This window comes from Alosa pseudoharengus, unplaced genomic scaffold (assembly GCF_046254945.1).
Source record: "Alosa pseudoharengus isolate Yale_2024_CS ecotype anadromous, Long Island Sound unplaced genomic scaffold, YU_APseudo_1.1 YU_APseudo_1.1_scf_7, whole genome shotgun sequence".
In the NCBI taxonomy this organism is placed as follows: domain Eukaryota; kingdom Metazoa; phylum Chordata; class Actinopteri; order Clupeiformes; family Clupeidae; genus Alosa; species Alosa pseudoharengus.
This window is the reverse complement of record NW_027468859.1, coordinates 38,753,557-38,773,488: the sequence shown is the minus strand read 5'-3', so window position 1 is coordinate 38,773,488 and position 19,932 is coordinate 38,753,557. Positions and strand designations below refer to the sequence as shown.

The 19,932-nt window shown below is 44.3% G+C and overlaps 2 protein-coding genes across 3 annotated transcripts; one reads left to right on the top strand and one right to left on the bottom strand.

Moving 5' to 3' along the window:
- The first annotated feature begins 559 nt into the window (after positions 1-559).
- Positions 560-12,258, top strand: tube1 (tubulin, epsilon 1). The gene is made up of 12 exons (XM_076273160.1): positions 560-681; positions 872-945; positions 4,430-4,482; positions 4,587-4,647; positions 4,731-4,846; positions 6,807-6,928; positions 7,060-7,247; positions 7,375-7,547; positions 7,851-7,991; positions 9,701-9,841; positions 11,026-11,200; positions 11,763-12,258. Exons 1-12 carry the CDS (start codon positions 657-659, stop codon positions 11,919-11,921), a joined length of 1,428 nt encoding a protein of 475 aa, XP_076129275.1. The 5' UTR covers positions 560-656; the 3' UTR covers positions 11,922-12,258.
- A 103-nt stretch (positions 12,259-12,361) lies between these two features.
- ccn6 (cellular communication network factor 6) lies at positions 12,362-19,725 on the bottom strand. 2 transcript variants are annotated; one of them, XM_076273165.1, is made up of 5 exons: positions 19,651-19,725; positions 18,035-18,314; positions 17,503-17,745; positions 16,471-16,664; positions 12,362-13,041 (listed from the first exon to the last, which is right to left on the bottom strand). In XM_076273165.1, the coding sequence occupies exons 1-5, from the start codon at positions 19,696-19,698 to the stop codon at positions 12,760-12,762; spliced, it is 1,047 nt and encodes a 348-aa protein (XP_076129280.1). In that variant the 5' UTR covers positions 19,699-19,725; the 3' UTR covers positions 12,362-12,759. The 2 variants fall into 2 exon arrangements, with proteins under 2 accessions (XP_076129280.1, XP_076129281.1); XM_076273166.1 differs by having other exon boundaries at positions 16,471-16,643.
- Positions 19,726-19,932: the final 207 nt, after the last annotated feature.

Sequence of the window (19,932 nt, the reverse complement as noted above, 5' to 3'; positions counted from 1 at the left end):
CATCTGTACAGATATGCTTGCAACTTTTAAAACTCACTTACAAACTGCAATTTTGAAAGTCTCAAAGAATATATATATATTTATATATAATATAGTCAAGAAAATAGAGACTGATGGAGAGAAATTGTAACCTGACTCCGCCAGATGGTCTCACGAGGCTAGAGAAATTGGACCAATGTCCTGTGTGTGTGCGCGCGCGCGCGCTACCTTGTTCTGCTAGGTCTAGGATGTTGGTCTGGTCAGATTTTGGAGCAGCCTGTATTCGTCTCAGCGTACATACCTTAGCCCAATTATGCTATTTTATATCATGCTGTCCTAGAAGGATATGGAGGTGCCATTAAAAACATATAGGCTAGGCTATTAATTACAAATGTATAAAACAGAAAACAACAAGGTTGAATTTACGATAGTATACAGATAATACTTTAGGGATATATATTTCGTCTGCGTGTAGTTCTTTACTTCTTGACGCCAAACAATAAAAAACTGGAATATTTTAGTGTGATTGGTTGGTCCCATACATGACGTCATCAGGAAGCGTCAGTTTCAAGCACTGGCGCGGAGCATAGCGGCAAATTTCACCTGAGTTTGAGATTTATGGAGAATATTAATATGACATACTTCTATCACCTCACGACTAAGTGATTTCTCTCGACATGACACAGTCTATCGTTGTTCAAGGTAATATGTTAATAGTTTGCCATAAAACATCAAACTGTCAAACAGCTGAAGAAGCAGCGGCATCTCCAGCGATAGCAATAGCAAAGATGTTGTTGGTCGGTCAGACAGGGACATCGATTAGTCTGTGTATATCAATAAAATAATTTTCTGTCGTGTTAGAACATCTTATTCTAACCAGTTGTTTTGACAGTTGGACAGTGTGGTAATCAAGTTGGCTGCAGGTTCTGGGACCTTGCTCTGAGGGAACACGCACATGTAAATAAGGTAATACGATTGCTGGTCAAACACCCCGAAAGTACCCAACTTGGTATGACAGAGTCAAGAATAAGATAAGCTAAGCTCAATGCAATGAAGTGTTTTAAAAAAATGTTCTATTTGATAGCCTAGCAATGTAGCATTCCATGTGTGTCAGAAATAGGCTATATATATTTTGGGTGCGTTCGTAAATTTCCACTCCGAGCGCTCCGAGCACACTTAACCGTTTGTGAATTCGGAATGAGTGTTTATGGTTTATTCAGAGCTTCACACTCTCGGAGCATCCAGAGTGTGTCAGATTAAATTTATGAACGCACACTTTGTCAGCTATTTAAGTATACTGAAGATGTGACCTAACATTTGTCTATGTCTATGCAACATTCCCTTTATGACAGACGTGACAAAACATTGGCAAATGTCATTGCACACAATTGTCTGTGTCAAGTCGAATTCCCTGTCGTTTCACTCTGTTGTTAGGTACTGTTGTACCGATCATGTGGTCTTTCATGCCGTTTGATTGACAGCTGTGTCCATTAATTTGTACATCCAACTGCATCAATCCTTCCTTATAGTCTATTTGTATGTCCTAGTTAGCCTACTTCAGGCGATTACATTTTTTTTTTAAAAGTAGCCTATTGTTGAGTGCTGTCCTTGATTTTAAAGCCTGAATGATTCAGCACCCAGTCTAACTGACAATAAAATTGTATTTCAATCCATTTATTTACTAGCTAGCCTCGTTAATAGTTAGTGTATCTACCGGTATACCACTCTAAATACATTAGGATTAGGATTACTTCATAAATACAAGTCACATTGTTTACCCACATCCAATTTTTTCTTTACTATTCTGCTTACAATAAATAAGCATAGCATTTTAGTGCCTAAAGGTCCAAGGTTGATGCTTGGTTGATGTGCAAATTCAATGAGATGACATGAACACACCTGTCAATCAAACAGCATGAAATACGACATATCTGATCGATACAACACTGTCAAAGGACAGGGAAGTCGACATGCACAACATCAGAGTGAAACAACAGAAGTCAACACAAATAACAGCATATTTTCTGCCAACCTTGAGCCGACCCTCTGATAAGCGCTCGGTAGCCATACAGACGGAACAAGACCTCAACAACTCGGCCAAACCAAAACACTCTATAAAAAGCTGAAACAGAGTCATGCCGAACCCCCCCTGCTGTAGGGCCCACTGACAATCACCCAGTATGTTATCACAAAGGGTCTCAATGTCTCTACAACAGTTAAAGACCTAGCCTTATCCGATCATTTCTGTGTGTTCTTCAATGTGTCTGTCACCACACACTGAGAACAAATCTATGATAGTAAAAAGAAGACGCACTTTGGATATAGCCTATCGTTGGATTGTGAAAAGCCCAATTTCGAATAACTACAGTACAACAGATGAGGTAGGGTGCATCTTTTGCAATTAGAATTTCGTGTTGGTGAGACCTGTTGCCTATCAGTAGACATGTCATCTCGAGTTCCACGACAGCTTAGCTAGTGCCACCGAAATATGACACTATGATAGAAACAGCTGTAACGTGGTTAGGACACTTTTGCTGTGGAGTGGAGACGCCATAAGTTAGGTGTGATTTTGACAATCAGAAAAGCAATATACTGAAATAGTTTAATGATGTAAAGTCAAGTGCTGGTCTGGTGTGTGTGCACGCAGTTTTTATTGATGAGTCGGAGTGGCAAGGGCATTATAAAACGTCTCGCTCTTAGGCCTACTCATACACTGCGTTGAAATGGCGTAGCTGTCTAAATTCAAATCATATCATGCTAGGGGAGAAATCGTTGGACATCCATTATTTTGTTATTCAGCACCCATGGTCAAAAATATGTTCCCGCGCGCCTGCATGGGGATAGTATGCTTTTGGAAAAAAAATAAATCATGAAAAAACTTCACTGTTATGTAGTATTTTGTTTGTTGCTTAAAAACGTTGTATGATGGCCTTGAAGTCTTGAGTTAGCCTACTGAATTGGCTGGTAGCCTACCATAAAGTGTGTGCATGCTCTCTCTCTCCAACGCAAACCAGATTCTGGCACATAACGTTGAAAACAGATAAATGTGTTTACTTGAAGCACACGTACAAATACTGTATCTATGTGCGCACTTACGTGACTATCCTACTTCAAGTATTACGCACAATAGATTTCTCTTCTTTAGCCTATAATGCATAGGCTACACTTTGTAAACAAAAAGCAGCTGTGACAGGCAGCGGCCGCATATATTCTGCGTCATATATCTCGCATCTTGTGAACTCTAAGCCCCCACCCCTCACTCGACAACCACACGGAGATTCTGTAATGTGCGTGTATGTCGTTCACACATACGTCCGTATAAGGTCAGTATTAGGTCCGCAGGTTAGCATCATATCTGAATCATCCGAAGGGTAGGACCTCCGTTTGACAAACCTCCGCATGTACTCCGGAGGTTATATCTGAAAGCGCTTATTAACAAACACACAAGTGCTCTCTTTGAGCAAGCGCTCTCACAGACATCTAGTGAACTCTCATAATCAGTAGATGATCTGTTGGATCATTTTAACTCAAAAATGGGTGATATTGCTCCATTAAAATTCAAGACAGTTAAGGACAAGCAGAAAGCACCATGGAAACAAAATCCAGCGGTTAAAATCCTAAAAAGAGAATGTAGGAAGACCGAAAGAAAATGGTGCAAATACAAACTTCAGATCCACTATGAAATCCATAAAGACATGCTCCGCATGTATAATTCTGAAATATGCAAAGCAAGACAGTCTATTTTCTCAGCAGTAGAATACAAATAACTCTCGCATACTATTTTCAACTGTGGAGAAGTTAACACCCCCTCCCCCTCACAATTAGCACCTAATCAAACTAATAAATGCAATGAGTTTGCATCTTTTTTCAAATTGATAAAATCAGACTGAACATATCTTCTCAACATCTGGAACCCAGCTTCAAGGGAAGGGGAACTTAACTTGATGTCAGAGTTTAGTTTGATAGACTATGAAACTTGTAAAAACTGTCCAGAACCTCAACTCCTCCACATGTGGCTTTTATTTGCAAAGTTATTGAAAAAATTGTCTCTAATCAAGTAAATATGTCTATATGCGCTATATAAGTTGACTTGACTTGACAGAATCAAAGGACAAGGACGACGACATGCACAACAGCAGAATCAAGCGATACCATAGGATAAGCAGTTTATGGGGTTCCAAATGAGGTGTCATTTAAATTTGACTTGACACAAACAATGGTTTTGTAAGGTGAGCAATAACAAACACTTCAACGTTTTGTCACGTCTGTCATAAAGTGAATGTTGCATATACATAGACAAATGTAAGGTCGCATCTTCAGTAGACAAAAACAGTCGACAATTAATATTTCCTATCTGGTTCGTTGTGTGTGTGTTTTTTTTTCTTTTTCTTAACTGTATTTCTCTGAAAGCTATTTAAATCTATATATCTATATTTTTGTGTTGATCTAGAAAGGAATATATGATGAAGCCTTGAGTAGCTTCTTTCGAAATGTTGACACCAGGTAATAATGCCAACCCCTTTGTGATCCAGTCATTAATTTGGATAGTTTTGCATAATTCCCAAAGACTCTGACATGGGAGCATATCACTGTCTATTGATTTCCAGGAGAAGCGACGGGGGAGCGGCCCAAATCACAGGGGGGAAGATTAGTACCCTGAAAGCCAGGGTAAATTCCTGAAGTGATATATGGGTCACTGTGTTTGGGAGTGACCCTTCATCTCAGCAGGGGATTGTGGTGTTTTTCTGCAGGCTGTGCTGGTAGACATGGAGGAAGGAGTGGTGAATGAGATTCTTCAGGGGCCACTAAGGGAGGTGTTCGACAGCACACAGCTAATCACGGATGTCTCAGGATCAGGGAACAACTGGTGAGGAAATATTAGAACATTCCAGTACCAAATGGAAGGGACGACTAATTTCTATGACATCTGGGATTATCACTTATGCTGTTAATGGAAAGTATCACAAAATAACCTAGGATTTATAAGTGCAAACATAGGTAGTAAATAACTCATTAATGATTAGTACACCACAATTTGTTTACATGTTTTGTTGTTGTTGTTTCATGTAGCTCTTGGAGGACATGAAATGATCACTAACCAAAATGCACAGAGCACAAGTCAAAAATGAAATATAAATTAGAAAACTGAACTCCGCTCCATAAAATCAGAATGACAAATGTCGGAAATCAGATGTCACTACTTACAGTAATGCACATGCGGAAGCTGAGAACGATCATTTTTTGATTTTCTCAAGATAAGCTATGGTTATAAACAATTTAATTTTCTCTGGATAATTAGGGAGAATTAGACTATTTGGTAGATGGCTTCTCAGATTTCCTGTACATTGATACAACTGTTGGTTGTTCCAAACATTTCCATTTGAGAATGATGGAGGCTACCGTGCTCTTGGACACTTCCAATGCTGCAGACATTTTCTTGTACCCTTCCCCAGATCTGTGTCTTCACACTACCTTGTCTCGCGGGTCTACGGACAATTCTCTCAACCTCGTAGCTTGGTTTTCACTCTGACATACACCATCTACTGTGAGACCTTACTGTATATAAAGAGATGTGTGAATTCATTTAGGCACAGGTGGACTCCAATCAAGTTGTAGAAGCATCTCAAAAACCATTGATAGAAGCAGGATGCACCAGAGCTCAATTACAAGCGTCATAACAAAGGGTCTGAATACTTATGTAAATGGAATATTTCAGTCTTTTTTTATATGTATAAATTTACAAAACACTTAAAATACTTGCTTTTTCGTGGAGTGTTGGAGTATTGTGTGTAGATTGAGGAGGAAAAAAATTGAATCCATTTTAAGATGAGTCTGAAACATAACGAAATGTGGAAAAAGTGAAGCGCTGTGAATACTCTCCGTATGCACTGCACATATAAATTCCAATATAGATGGGGAAATGCAGACATACGAAAATAAGAATTAAGGTGTTCTTTCTGTCTGTGTATGAGGATTTTCCCTCTTTTTTGGTAAAAAAAATACAGGCCTCTGCAATTGTGTAAGTAGATACATTGTGTGTGCTAGCAAATATGGTCTCAAAAGTGAAAGCCTTGAGTCCTCTGTTGTTACTCATGTAGTCAGATGCATGGCTCAATTCAGCACAATTCAGCAAGAACTGGGAAAGCATCTGCTGTGCTCACAGCAGGACTTCCCTGGGAAGCCATATAATGCAGACAGTTGCTGTCAGCTGTCAGAATGATCTAGACCCACCCTATACGTCCCCTGCTGTCCTCACGTGGATTCAGGCTGCCACGTTTCACAACCAAACGTTTCACAACAGTTTGAACTTGCTTAATACACATATTCAGTTGATGAGATTATATACATTATACATGTAAACAATAATTTAGTTACTTAAAAAAACGAAAAGTTAAAAAGTTTCCTGTTGTCGATGTGCATAGCATGTCCTGATTGTAGATTATTTAAAATTAAATGCAAACAGAAGCATATGTTTCTTTTTCACCGCTACTGAAAAGCCAAGCACCAGGTGCAAGGACTCTGGATAGAGACATACAGTGTCTAGTAAAGGAAATAAATTAGAGGTCTCAACCTTGACCTTCAAAGGCTCTACATGGCATATTTACCCTTAAGGGCATGTATCTCCAAACAGATAAGGACATTTAGGAGAAGCGGCATTGTAAATTAAGTCACATTGACAATGACCTCGAATTCTTATATTTTGAGTTAAAAGCCAAATCCCATATCCTAAATATAAGTCACACAGCTATTCTAGTTTTTGGTCTTCTGCAGTTGAAACATTTGACACATGTTTTACACGTTTACTTTACACATGTTGTCACCCTCAGGGCCGTGGGGCACTGGACGTATGGCTCGACCTACCGGGAGCAAATCGTGGAGCAGGTGCGGCGTGCAGCGGAGCACTGTGACTGCCTGCAGTGCTTCTTCCTCATTCATTCCATGGGTGGAGGTGAGCGCAGCATCCTACCCCCTGCAGTGCTGCACCTCTCAAACAATAGCTCTGTGTAAACCTGAGATCTGTACACCTCAGTCTAAGGCAGACCTGCCATAAGTTAATCTCTCTGCTGATTGGCTGTGCAGGCACAGGCTCGGGCCTGGGCACATACGTGCTGAAGCTTCTGGAAGAGGAGTTCCCTGAGGTATACCGCATTGTGACCTCAGTGTACCCCTCCGCTGAGGACGACGTCATTACCTCGCCGTACAACAGCATATTGGCCATGAGAGAGCTAACGGAACACGCAGACTGTGTTCTACCTGTGGAGAATCAGGTGTGTGTGTGTGTGTGGTGTCAGTATGTGTCTGTTTAGGATGTTCAACAATATAAAGTAAGATATAAAGCTGTCATGTATTTGTGTATGTTTATTAATTCCTCTTTTCTGTATCTTTCCTGGCCAGTCTTTGGTGGACATTGTGAATAAAATCCGGCACATGTCCCAGTCCGGTAAAGGCGGCTCTGTGATTAAGAAGGACAGCACGGTCATCTCCAGTAAGGGCGGGGTCAGTGGGGTGGAGAAGCCCTTCGATGCCATGAACAACATCGTGGCCAATCTGTTACTCAATATCACCAGGTAGCTGGAATGGATCTGTTCTCCTTCTCACAAGTCCTGTGCTGTTCTCACCACAGCTTTTATTTCATTGTACGTACATTGAGTTTGGGCAAGAACTTTGAACGAACATGAATAACTTTGAATAACACTGAAATCAACCATTGCACAGTACAACATTAGAATTACATTTAGGGTTATTTTATGCTTTTTAAAGTGATACATTTGACCTGTTATTTTCTGTTTAACACATGGTATTGATTTTTGCCAGACCTGTTGTTATTTCAAGTCATATCACCATGGTTTATGATGAACTCTTTTAAACAGCTCAGCACGCTTTGAGGGCTCTCTCAACATGGATATGAATGAGATAACCATGAACCTTGTGCCCTTCCCCCGCCTGCATTACCTGGTGCCGAGCCTCACTCCACTCTACACTCTGGCAGATGTCAACATCCCCACCAGAAGGTACAGACTCCGCAGCCGCTGCTATTTTCTACCACTGCGTGTTTAGACTGTCCCTAGAAATCAGGATATTACGTTTGGAGCACTTCCGCCCAGGCATCGTGAGAAGGGCTCCTGTGTTGCGGTCTCCTGGAACTCGTCCCAGATATGATCCCAGCTATCAGACTGAGCTCATGAGTCCTTAGAGAACTAGTGACCATTTGATACAGGAGGTCAGTTTTTTTTGTTTTGTTTCTCAAGCCCAGGGTTATTCCTGGCCTGCACTGAGGTATTAGTGGCTGTGAGTGTAAATAAGTACATACACTTTTATTCATTTAGCCGGGGCTTTTTATGAAAGGGGTAAGGTATACATCAAAATAGTGCTGTCTCTGAGTCTGAGAAGTGAGTAAGCCTACATGACCCTGAAGTTGCCTGTCTGATTTGCTCTTCAATCTGTCTGTTTTTTAACATATTTTTTTATGTTATCAGAAGATTTTCTCAAGATAAGCTATGGTAATGAGAAAATTTAATTTTCTCTGGGTAATTAGGGAGAACTAGACTATTTGGTAGATGGCTTCTCAGATTTCCTGTACATTGATACAACTGTTGGTTGTTCCAAACTTTTCCATTTGAGAATGATGGAGGCTACCGGGCTCTTGGACACTTCCAATGCTGCAGACATTTTCTTGTACCCTTCCCCAGATCTGTGTCTTCACACAACCCTTTCTCGCACGTCTACGGACTATTCTCTCACTCTCACCAAAAAAGTTTTTCTTTCAGTTGCTTGATTTTTGTTTCCATATTTTACCAGTTTTATGATTTTTGCTCAGTAGGTGGGTTTACATGGCCAGTTTTTTTTGTCATTCCGATTGAAAAATTTGTGCTGTCTGTTTACATGGGGTACGTTCTATTCCGATCAGGTGCTCTCAAGAGCTTTAGAATCTTTGATCGGAATAGCCGTTGTTGCCTACTTTTCTTTGAGAAGATACAGCAGGCAATCTGATTGACCGTATACATGGCTGTTCAATTGGAATAGAAACAGAATACACCACCTCTTTCATGTCGATTGAAATTCTAATTCGGATCAGGCATTTTTATTCCGATTGAGGTGTTTATATAAGAATTTCTATTCCGATTGAGCTGTTATTCCATTTCTAAACGGATTAAAAGTGTTCATGTAAACGTGGCTAATAAAATATAAAAGTACATAAAGTGCTTCTTCACTCCAGCTGTTGTGCTGAAGCAAGCAATGGCATGTCTGAGAAAGTCCTTTGGTAATATACTATACTGTATCTTCTCCTACCATGAATACCACAATTTAATCCTCTTTACATAAGCAAGCTTGACTCTGGGTAGGTTTCTAATAGCAGTCTCAAGTGATTTTGTGTCAAGAAGCTGTGCTCTAACTTGTGCTAACTGTATCACCAAGAGTAAAGATGAATTCTTTTGTTGATATGACAGAAGCTCACTTCAGCTCTAATATGAAGGTGTTCATGTATGAAAAAGTGCTCATACACAAGGTGCTCGTTCTGATGAGCACCACAAGTGTCAAATCTGTCCAGGAGCAGAAATGTAAAAAGTAAATACTAATAGAATCATACACATATCTTTCATATTCTGGAATAGTGAGGAGTCCAGTGAGGCTTTGTGTATGGGCAGTGTATGAGTCGTCATCATCCGTGCTAGCTGTGGTCATTTCCACCTGACGTGGATTTACTGCGTCTTCCTCCCAGGCTTGACCAGATGTTCAGTGACGCCTTCAGTAAAGACCACCAGCTGATCCGGGCAGACCCCAAGCACAGCCTGTACCTGGCGTGCGCTCTCATGGTGCGGGGCAACGTCCAGGTGTCAGACCTGCGCCGGAACATCGAGAGGTGAGTGTCCTCTTTAGCGCACGTGATCAAGCACTGGTTATGGCTTATTCATTATGCCCTGTGTCTGCTCTGTTGGGTCCATTTCTCTCCCCCTCTCCACATCTCTCTCCACATCTCTCTCTATCTCTCTCTCTATCTCTCTCTCTCTGTCTCTTTCGTCCTGCCCTTTACACACACATTATCTCAGTCATCTTTATTTCTTAGTCCAACTCTCCATTATTTCTTTCTTCTCTCTTCTCAGTCTCTCTTTTCCCCATTCTCTTGCTCCTGTTTTCCTCATAAGCCTGGTTGTCTTCACCATGTCCAGTCTTTGAGAGCGCTGACCCCGCCTCAGACCCATCCCTTGGAGAGGTTCCACTCACAGCATGATGTCTGGGGGGGAAACGGTGTGATAGATTTCAGTTCCCCCACCCTCACCGTCCATCCTACTCACATACTGTATGTTTGTCTCAAGTGCAATGCTGTCAAGAGCAACAGAAACCTGACCGGCCATCAAAAGCGGGCGGACTGCATCTGGCTGGACTGTATATCATGGGACAGGCAGCCCACTCGCACACACGCACACCCTGCAGGGTTGCTCGGCAGCCAGATTTAGCTGTTTATTTTAATACTTGTCATAGGTAATGGCATGTTACTCAGTGTCATCTGAGGAATGTCCTGGGTGAAGACACTGAGTCAATGCTGTGGTTTAAGTCTCAATTACCGTTGGATAATTGAACACCAAAGTGTCATGTAATCTGCTTCACTTTACTTTTATTTAGTTCATAACACTGTCTGTGCACCCAGTGCTCCTTTACTGTCAAACCTAACATCCGTTGACATCACATTTATGAATCTTTCTCGCTCCCTCTCTCTCTCTCTCCCTCTCCCCCTCTATCTCTTCCTCTCTCTCTCCCTCTCCCTCTCTCTCCATCTCTCTCCCTCTCTCTCTCTCCCTCATTCCCTCTCTCTCTTCCTCTCCCTCCCTCTCTCTCTCTCCCTCTCTCTCGCCCTCTATCTCTCCCTCTCTCTCTCTTCCTCTCTCTCTCCATCTCTCTCCCTCCCTCCCTCCCTCTCTCTCTACCTCTCCCTCCCTCCTCTCCCTCTCTCCCTCTCTCTCTCTCTCTCCCTCCCTTCTCTCTCCCTCCCTCCTTCTCTCTCTCCCTCCCTCTCTCTCCCTCTCTCTCCCTCTCTCTCTCTCTCAGGCTCAGGCCCACGCTGCCCTTTGTGTCGTGGAACCAGGAGGGCTGGAAGACGGGCCTGTGCTCGGTGCCTCCCGTGGGCCACACGCACGCGCTGCTGGCCCTGGCCAACAACACCTGTGTGCGGCCCACCTTCAGCGAGCTCAGGGAGCGCTTCAGCAAGCTCTACAGGAAAAAGGTGAGGAGACAGCAGGCCAGCCACTGGACAGACCAGCAGCTCAGCCTCCCAGCAGGCCAGCCACTGGACAGACCAGGAGCTCAGTCTCCCGGCAGAACTAAGTAGAGCCTCTTTTGGAGAGGAACGCTATCAGTGGCACACAGGGTTGTTGCGCAGGGCTGGAGAAATGCGGGTTTTGGTTTTGCTTATAGTAATTCATGCATAAAAAAAGTTGACAATGCACAAAAAAGTTTTTTCAAAAACTACAGAAAGTAAAAAAAAAATTCAGTTTAAGTCTGGAATTTTTATGTGGAAAAGTGGATAGCCTACAGCTTTGATCTTGTAAGTGTATACACTCCCAGTAGTCTGACTGCATTGTTTTCATAATTGTGAATTTGTGATCTTGAAATAAGCATTTAATGTCCAGGAGGTGTCAGACACTGGTCATGAATGGAGTATTACAAAATGGCATAATCTATAAGCGTTTGTGTCTCGATTTCCAACTCTCCAACTGTTTGAGTTAGTGGCAGCCTGTTGTATGATGTGTGCTTCCTGCGGTCATCCTCTGGGTTTGTGCCTGCAGGCCCATCTCCATCACTACCTGCAGGTGGAGGGGATGGAGCAGGCGTGCTTCTCAGAGGCTCTCTCCTCGCTTTCCTCCCTTATCGAGGAGTACAGCCAGCTGGACGCCACCAAGGGCGCCTGCATGCCGGACGCCCCCAGACTCAGCATAGCCACGTGAAGGAGCCCTCCATCTGCACCGGTTTGCCTTTGTGTGTGTCTGTGTGTGCGTTGTGTGTGTGTGTGTGTGTGTGTGTGTAAATGCTTTGAACACATGTCGAATAACTACACCAAACTTAATTTATTTACAAATCTCTTTTACACTTTATCTACTTTAACAAAACTTGTTATGGAAATAATTTTTAGTGCTATGAGATTGGTTATTAGTCATTGGCTCATAAAGCAAAAATAAATAATAAACAAGACATTTTTGTCACAGATTTGTGAAGGTGGGTGTAATAAAATGATTGTTGGAAAATGTCATACAATAAAAAAGAAAATCCAAGTTTGTACCAAAAGCAGTTTTAAAGGTTGTCATTTACTATACAGTATTCTATGTGTGGCCTCCTTGTCATAGAAGAAGTGGAAGTGGAAATGATCTAACCAGACAATGTCTTTTTTGCCTTTGAAGGTCTAATGCAAACACTACAACTCATTTTATAGAAATTCTTTCAATGCTAATCTATGAAGGGCTATGTAAAAATAGCAGATTTACTAACTTGGGGCAGATTGGTTTGAGTCTTTGAAGATAAAGAGGTGCATGTTCAGTGTAGTCAGTTAACGTGCTTCATGACAATGTCCCAACACTCCCCGCAAACCTGGCTGAATACCATCATTGTTTTCTCTTCAAGGACTCTGCAACGCATGAGGCTATCTGAGACCCTGTGCTATCTCGGACAAACCCTAAATTCAGGGCCGATGTAATTTCAGAAATGAGCTTGTTCTGCTGCCAACAGTGGGCCAGGAGCCGCCCCGGGGGGTTGTTTGTGACGGCGTGTGGCGGCGTGGGCCTGGAGGTCCTAGAGTAGGTACAGCTCTGAGAACATGTCCCCCGGGTCGCCGCATTTCCTCTGGCAGACGCAGGAAGTGATCCACTGCATCTTCCACTTGACATTGGTGCCGTTCTTGCACTTGAAGGCCACGGTGAGCATGCGGGACTTGTTGGGCACGCAGCAGCGCTTGTCCGTGCAGACCCCGCAGTAGGTGGGCCGCAACTTCTTGGTGCTGGAGCAGCCCGACAGGTGCAGCTTCTCGGCCTTCTTGGCCTGGAACTTGGGCCGACAGGTCTTCCCTCGTGGCATCTGAGTGCAGAGAGAGGAGAGTAACAAGGCTGATGTCTTCCACATATTACTTTGCTCTCTTACTGTAGTGGAGTTCAGATGTACTGCTTTAGTACAGCAGTAATAGCTGTATTACTTACTGTAGTGGAGTTTAGATGTACTGCTTTACTACAGGAGTGGTAGCTGTATTACTGTAGTGGAGTTCAGATGTACTGCTTTACTACAGGAGTGGTAGCTGTATTACTGTAGTGGAGTTCAAATGTACTGCTTTACTACAGGAGTGGTAGCTGTATTACTGTAGTGGAGTTCAGATGTACTGCTTTACTACAGGAGTGGTAGCTGTATTACTGTAGTGGAGGTCAGATGTACTGCTTTACTACAGGAGTGGTAGCTGTATTACCTTAGTGGAGTTCAGATGTACTGCTTTACTACAGGAGTGGGTGCTGTATTACTGTAGTGGAGTTCAGATGTACTGCTTTACTACAGGAGTGGGTGCTGTATTACTGTAGTGGAGTTCAGATGTACTGCTTTACTACAGGAGTGGGTGCTGTATTACTGTAGTGGACTTCAGATGTACTGCTTTACTACAGGAGTGGGTGCTGTATCTGTGTCAGTAGGTTGCATTCATGCCATCTCCTGCCATGCTCATACAGTACATGCCTCCTGATGTAGTTAGTGGCTCTGGTTACAGCTTGCCATATAGATAGATGTGTGCCTGCATTTTAAAGGAGTCCCAAAGCACTAAATTGTGCCTGATGTGACATGATGTCCTGCTTGGTGTTCTGTGTAATAACTGGTATAGCGCTTAAAGGCCCTATTTAGTCAGTGTTAGTGTCCAACTGAGCTCAGTTGTGTGTCCCCCTTTAATAGGCCATGATTGTGGGTTGGTGTAGTGTTGTGTTGTGTTGCCTGGTTCAGATTAAGGTGTGTGTCTTCATAGTGGGTTGGTGTAGTGTTGTGTTGTGTTGCCTGGTTCAGATTAAGGTGTGTGTCTTCATAGTGGGTTGGTGTAGTGTTGTGTTGCCTGGTTCAGATTAAGGTGTGTGTCTTCATAGTGGGTTGGTGTAGTGTTGTGTTGTGTTGCCTGGTTCAGATTAAGGTGTGTGTCTTCATAGTGAGTTGGTGTAGTGTTGTGTTGTGTTGCCTGGTTCAGATTAAGGTGTGTGTCTTCATAGTGGGTTGGTGTAGTGTTGTGTTGTGTTGCCTGGTTCAGATTAGGGTGTGTGTCTTCATAGTGGGTTGGTGTAGTGTTGTGTTGTGTTGCCTGGTTCAGATTAAGGTGTGTGTCTTCATAGTGGGTTGGTGTAGTGTTGTGTTGTGTTGCCTGGTTCAGATTAAGGTGTGTGTCTTCATAGTGGGTTGGTGTAGTGTTGTGCCTGGTTCAGATTAAGGTGTGTGTCTTCATAGTGGGTTGGTGTAGTGTTGTGTTGTGTTGCCTGGTTCAGATTAAGGTGTGTGTCTTCATAGTGGGTTGGTGTAGTGTTGTGTTGTGTTGCCTGGTTCAGATTAAGGTGTGTGTCTTCATAGTGGGTTGGTGTAGTGTTGTGTTGTGTTGCCTGGTTCAGATTAAGGTGTGTGTCTTCATAGTGGGTTGGTGTAGTGTTGTGTTGTGTTTCCTGGTTCAGATTAAGGTGTGTGTCTTCATGGTGGGTTGGTGTAGTGTTGTGTTCTGTTGCCTGGTTCAGATTAAGGTGTGTGTCTTCATAGTGGGTTGGTGTAGTGTTGTGTTTTGTTGCCTGGTTCAGATTAAGGTGTGTGTCTTCATAGTGGGTTGGTGTAGTGTTGTGTTGTGTTGCCTGGTTCAGATTAAGGTGTGTGTCTTCATAGTGGGTTGGTGTAGTGTTGTGCCTGGTTCAGATTAAGGTGTGTGTCTTCATAGTGGGTTGGTGTAGTGTTGTGTTGTGTTGCCTGGTTCAGATTAAGGTGTGTGTCTTCATAGTGGGTTGGTGTAGTGTTGTGCCTGGTTCAGATTAAGGTGTGTGTCTTCATAGTGGGTTGGTGTAGTGTTGTGTTGTGTTGCCTGGTTCAGATTAAGGTGTGTGTCTTCATAGTGGGTTGGTGTAGTGTTGTGTTGTGTTGCCTGGTTCAGATTAAGGTGTGTGTCTTCATAGTGGGTTGGTGTAGTGTTGTGTTGTGTTGCCTGGTTCAGATTAAGGTGTGTGTCTTCATAGTGGGTTGGTGTAGTGTTGTGCCTGGTTCAGATTAAGGTGTGTGTCTTCATAGTGGGTTGGTGTTGTGTTGTGTTGCCTGGTTCAGATTAAGGTGTGTGTCTTCATAGTGGGTTGGTGTAGTGTTGTGTTGTGTTGCCTGGTTCAGATTAAGGTGTGTGTCTTCATAGTGGGTTGGTGTAGTGTTGTGCCTGGTTCAGATTAAGGTGTGTGTCTTCATAGTGGGTTGGTGTAGTGTTGTGTTGTGTTGCCTAGTTCAGATTAAGGTGTGTGTCTTCATAGTGGGTTGGTGTAGTGTTGTGTTGTGTTGCCTGGTTCAGATTAAGGTGTGTGTCTTCATAGTGGGTTGGTGTAGTGTTGTGCCTGGTTCAGATTAAGGTGTGTGTCTTCATAGTGGGTTGGTTTAGTGTTGTGTTGTGTTGCCTGGTTCAGATTAAGGTGTGTGTCTTCATAGTGGGTTGGTGTAGTGTTGTGTTGTGTTGCCTGGTTCAGATTAAGGTGTGTGTCTTCATAGTGGGTTGGTGTAGTGTTGTGCCTGGTTCAGATTAAGGTGTGTGTCTTCATAGTGGGTTGGTGTAGTGTTGTGTTGTGTTGCCTGGTTCAGATTAAGGTGTGTGTCTTCATAGTGGGTTGGTGTAGTGTTGTGCCTGGTTCAGATTAAGGTGTGTGTCTTCATAGTGGGTTGGTGTAGTGTTGTGTTGTGTTGCCTGGTTCAGATTAAGGTGTGTGTCTTCATAGTGGGTTGGTGTAGTGTTGTGTTGTGTTGCCTGGTTCAGATTAAGGTGTGTGTCTTCATAGTGGGTTGGTGTAGTGTTGTGCCTGGTTCAGATTAAGGTGTGTGTCTTCATAGTGGGTTGGTGTAGTGTTGTGTTGTGTTGCCTGGTTCAGATTAAGGTGTGTGTCTTCATAGTGGGTTGGTGTAGTGTTGTGTTGTGTTGCCTGGTTCAGATTAAGGTGTGTGTCTTCATAGTGGGTTGGTGTAGTGTTGTGTTGTGTTGCCTGGTTCAGATTAAGGTGTGTGTCTTCATAGTGGGTTGGTGTAGTGTTGTGCCTGGTTCAGATTAAGGTGTGTGTCTTCATAGTGGGTTGGTGTAGTGTTGTGTTGTGTTGCCTGGTTCAGATTAAAGTGTGTGTCTTCATAGTGGGTTGGTGTAGTGTTGTGTTTTTTGTTGCCTGGTTGAGATTAAGGTGTGTGTCTTCATAGTGGGTTGGTGTAGTGTTGTGTTGTGTTGCCTGGTTCAGATTAAGGTGTGTGTCGTGTCACACGTTAGCGTCTGCTCACCTTCATACTCTTCAGCGCTTTCTTGTCACATGGCCGGAGGAGGCACAGGCGCCGGTCTTTCCTCATCTCACACTTGCCGTTGTCGTTGGAGACGCGCACGGAGATCCCCATGCCGCAGGTGCGGGAACAGGGGCTCCAGGGAGTGGACTGCACCAGGCAGTTCTTCTTCCAGGCTAAGGGAGGATCCCTGTAAGCTTTCAGTAATTACAATTAAAGGGTAGCGTGTGAACACCCAGTGCACAGGCCAAGCCCCCGGTGTCAGACGCCAAACGCTTAAGAGGGGTTTGCCCATGCAGAGCCTGGGGCCTAGATGTGTTGATCTATGTGATGTGTTGCAAGTGGACGTTGAAAGGCCCAGCCAGGATTAGGCCATGTGTAAAATGGGAGGTGTTATCAGTAACCGTTTGTCCTCACTGGAGAAGAAAGGAAGGGGGGGGGGTTCTAGGCTTAGGGTATCTTCAGACCAGCTGACCCTGCTCACAGGTGATTAACGAGAGCATGTCCAGTGGCTTTTTATCTGTTGGCTGCGTATGAATTCACTCACACACGCTGTTATCGTCTCTGTTAGACCACATTAAAAGGAGAGATGTTCCCTGGGCCGTTGGTATCCTGTGTTATTTGAACGTGTTGATTCTAGTTATTAGATATATTTTGAAATCAGCTCTGCTTTCACATTTACCTCAGACCCTGAGAAACCACACTTTCTTTTAGCCCGTGCCAAGTAAAGTATGGCTAATCTTAGTGCCTCAAGGAATGATTTTGCGTTCTGTGAGAGGGAGGGATGAATAGCAGCTCTCTGTAAATGCTTGGCTGTTACTACCGGAGCCCCATGAACTGGGACACCACTGATGTGCTGACCACAGTCGCCTACACCCGACTCTCTCTACGTGCCGCTGGCCAAGCCAAGCAAACCTCCCCTGCTCTCGGTCCCTGCTTTTCGGCCCGTGTCTACCCAGCACACCCTCACATTCCACTGCAGTTAAGCGGGACAAGTGGCCCTTTCTCAAACTGGTTTTCTGTGCAAACACACACCTGGCATGCTCCTGTAGATTGTATCCTGCTGGTTCTTCCTGGGGTGCTGTGCGCTGCGGAGGCCGGCCGGGGCGTTGGCCTGGAGCGACGCTGGACCCAGGAGGCCTGTGGGCTTCTGGATGAAGACGGGAGTGCAGCCGATGGCTCCAGCGATGCACGTGCACTTGTAGAGCGGGCTCGGCTGGAAGGCCTGGCCGTTCTCGTAGTGCTTTCCGTTCAGGTCACAGCCCACTGCCATCATGTCTGCAAAGTATAGCAAAGGCAAATTGAGATGTGAGTTTTTCATCTATCATACAGTCTATCATTCATTGATAGGGGACTCCTTTCTTGACCTTAAATGCTATTTCAGTGTATATTGTATACCTTACAACAGTGACTGAGAATCTCCACATTATTCATAAGGGAATTATTTTCATTATACAACTTTTATTTACAAAGTAGCTGTTAGGTCATTAGCCTTTTCAAAGCAGTGGAAACAAACACACACAACAGGCACAAGCTTCCCATGGAACTGATAAGAAACTGTACTTACAGGCACAAATGCCCACCTCGTAGTGGGGCTGGTCGCGGGAGAAGTCGCAGTACATGCCCTTGTGCGGGTCGCAGATGTCCCTCTCGTTGCAGGCCTCGCCGATCTGACGGGCGCAGCTCTTGCAGCAGCCACAGCCGTCCAGCACGGAGCTGACCCCCGGGGCACACTGGGGCTTAGCGCGGCACTTACACGGCCACTGGCAGAATTGCTTGCGCTCGACGGCGCCGCCTGCCCCCCGCACCGCTGGCAGCTGGGCATGGTTCTGTGCCCTGCAGAGGTACTGTTGGCGCACAACACAGGAGGGCATGTAGGCAGGATGCCATTTTAGAGATGAGGCAAATAAGTAATGTTACCCTGGATTGACATTGACTAATTATACAATAATAATGTACATTCCTCTCAGTTATGTTCAGGTCTTGTTTGGTTCTGCTTGAACAAACATGTCTCTTCAAAGCTCACTCATAAGATTTTCCAAGTTATCAGCATCTGCTCGGCATGGTTTTATTTTATATCTTTATATCTTTTATTTAGAAATTATTATCACCCAAAATAGCAACCTCAGATCCAGTTAAAGTACAAACAAATGTTACCCTGGCCCATAGGGCAGCAAGTGCTTTATCAGATAGCAAAACATTGCACATTAGACTTGTATTCCCTGCTATTTTTATATTTTCTACAAATTTGCTTGAATTTCACTGCTGTTTTTTTTGGGGCTACTGAAAAGTCCCACAACCTCACATGTACACAAGCAGCGTCTTTATACAGGAGCAAAGGCTGCTCCTTCCCCATTCATTCAGCTATGAAAGGAGGCCGTTGAGATTGCAGCCAAGCCCATGGAAAACACGGCACTCCGGTCATACGCACAGACAGGACAGGACAGGACAGGACAGGACAGGACAGGACAGGACCGGACGTAGATGGAGCAGGAGAAGAAAGATATGGCTGATATTAGTAGCAGCTCCCACTGCTTTGGGAGGGACTCCGTCAGGATGACAGAGTGATTCTGACACTGTGCTGCTTCCAGGGCCACGGGAGGCTATGCCAAAAATCTGAAGCCTTGCTGTCAAGTTTACTGAATGAGCTCAGCTCAGGGTGTGAGAGCAGAGCTGACTCCTGTCTCCCTGCAGGATCCCCTATGGAGTAACAGTTAGCCGCGCAAGATCAGCAGATAACACGTGCATGGATCAGAACAACAGTGAGGCACTTGTATCATGTTTTCCCCTCATTATGTGATGACTACTACTGTAGATGGAATGGGTCAAGGAAAGTCCAGACATGTACTGAAACTTTTCGGCTCTTAAACGGCAAACATTCTCAGTACACCACTACACAAACACACACACACACACACACACACACACACACACACACACACACACACACACACACACACACACACAAAGGGGCCCTTTGCTACTACAGTTTAAACACACTTCATAAGTCAATCAAAGCGATATATCTTACAGGCTGTTTAGAGTACATGGATTTTCGGAGAGCATTAGTCCCAAATAGCCGGTGGTGAGCTCTTTCCCACGTGCTACCCAGTCAGAGTGGCCCTGTGGGGGCCCTGGCTCTACCTTTGTGAAGAGAGCATGAATGGAAGCAGCAGCCCTTACCTGGTGAGCTAGAACGATGAGGAGGATTCGGCAGTGTGGCGATAGCATCTTATAAGTGCTCGAGCTTGTGAGCCAGCGCCGTGTGAGCGCCGAGAGAAAGTGAGGGAAGGCGAGTAGAGGGAGGGGGCAGCGGGCGGGCGAGGGAGCTGGGAGAGGGAGAAAGAGAGTATGGGAGAGGACTGACCTGCTGGAGAGGGACACAAAGCTCCCCTCTGTCTCCTCTCCAAACACCTTTAGTCGGCGCGCAAATCCTGTGGAGACATTTTTCTTCTCATAACCACT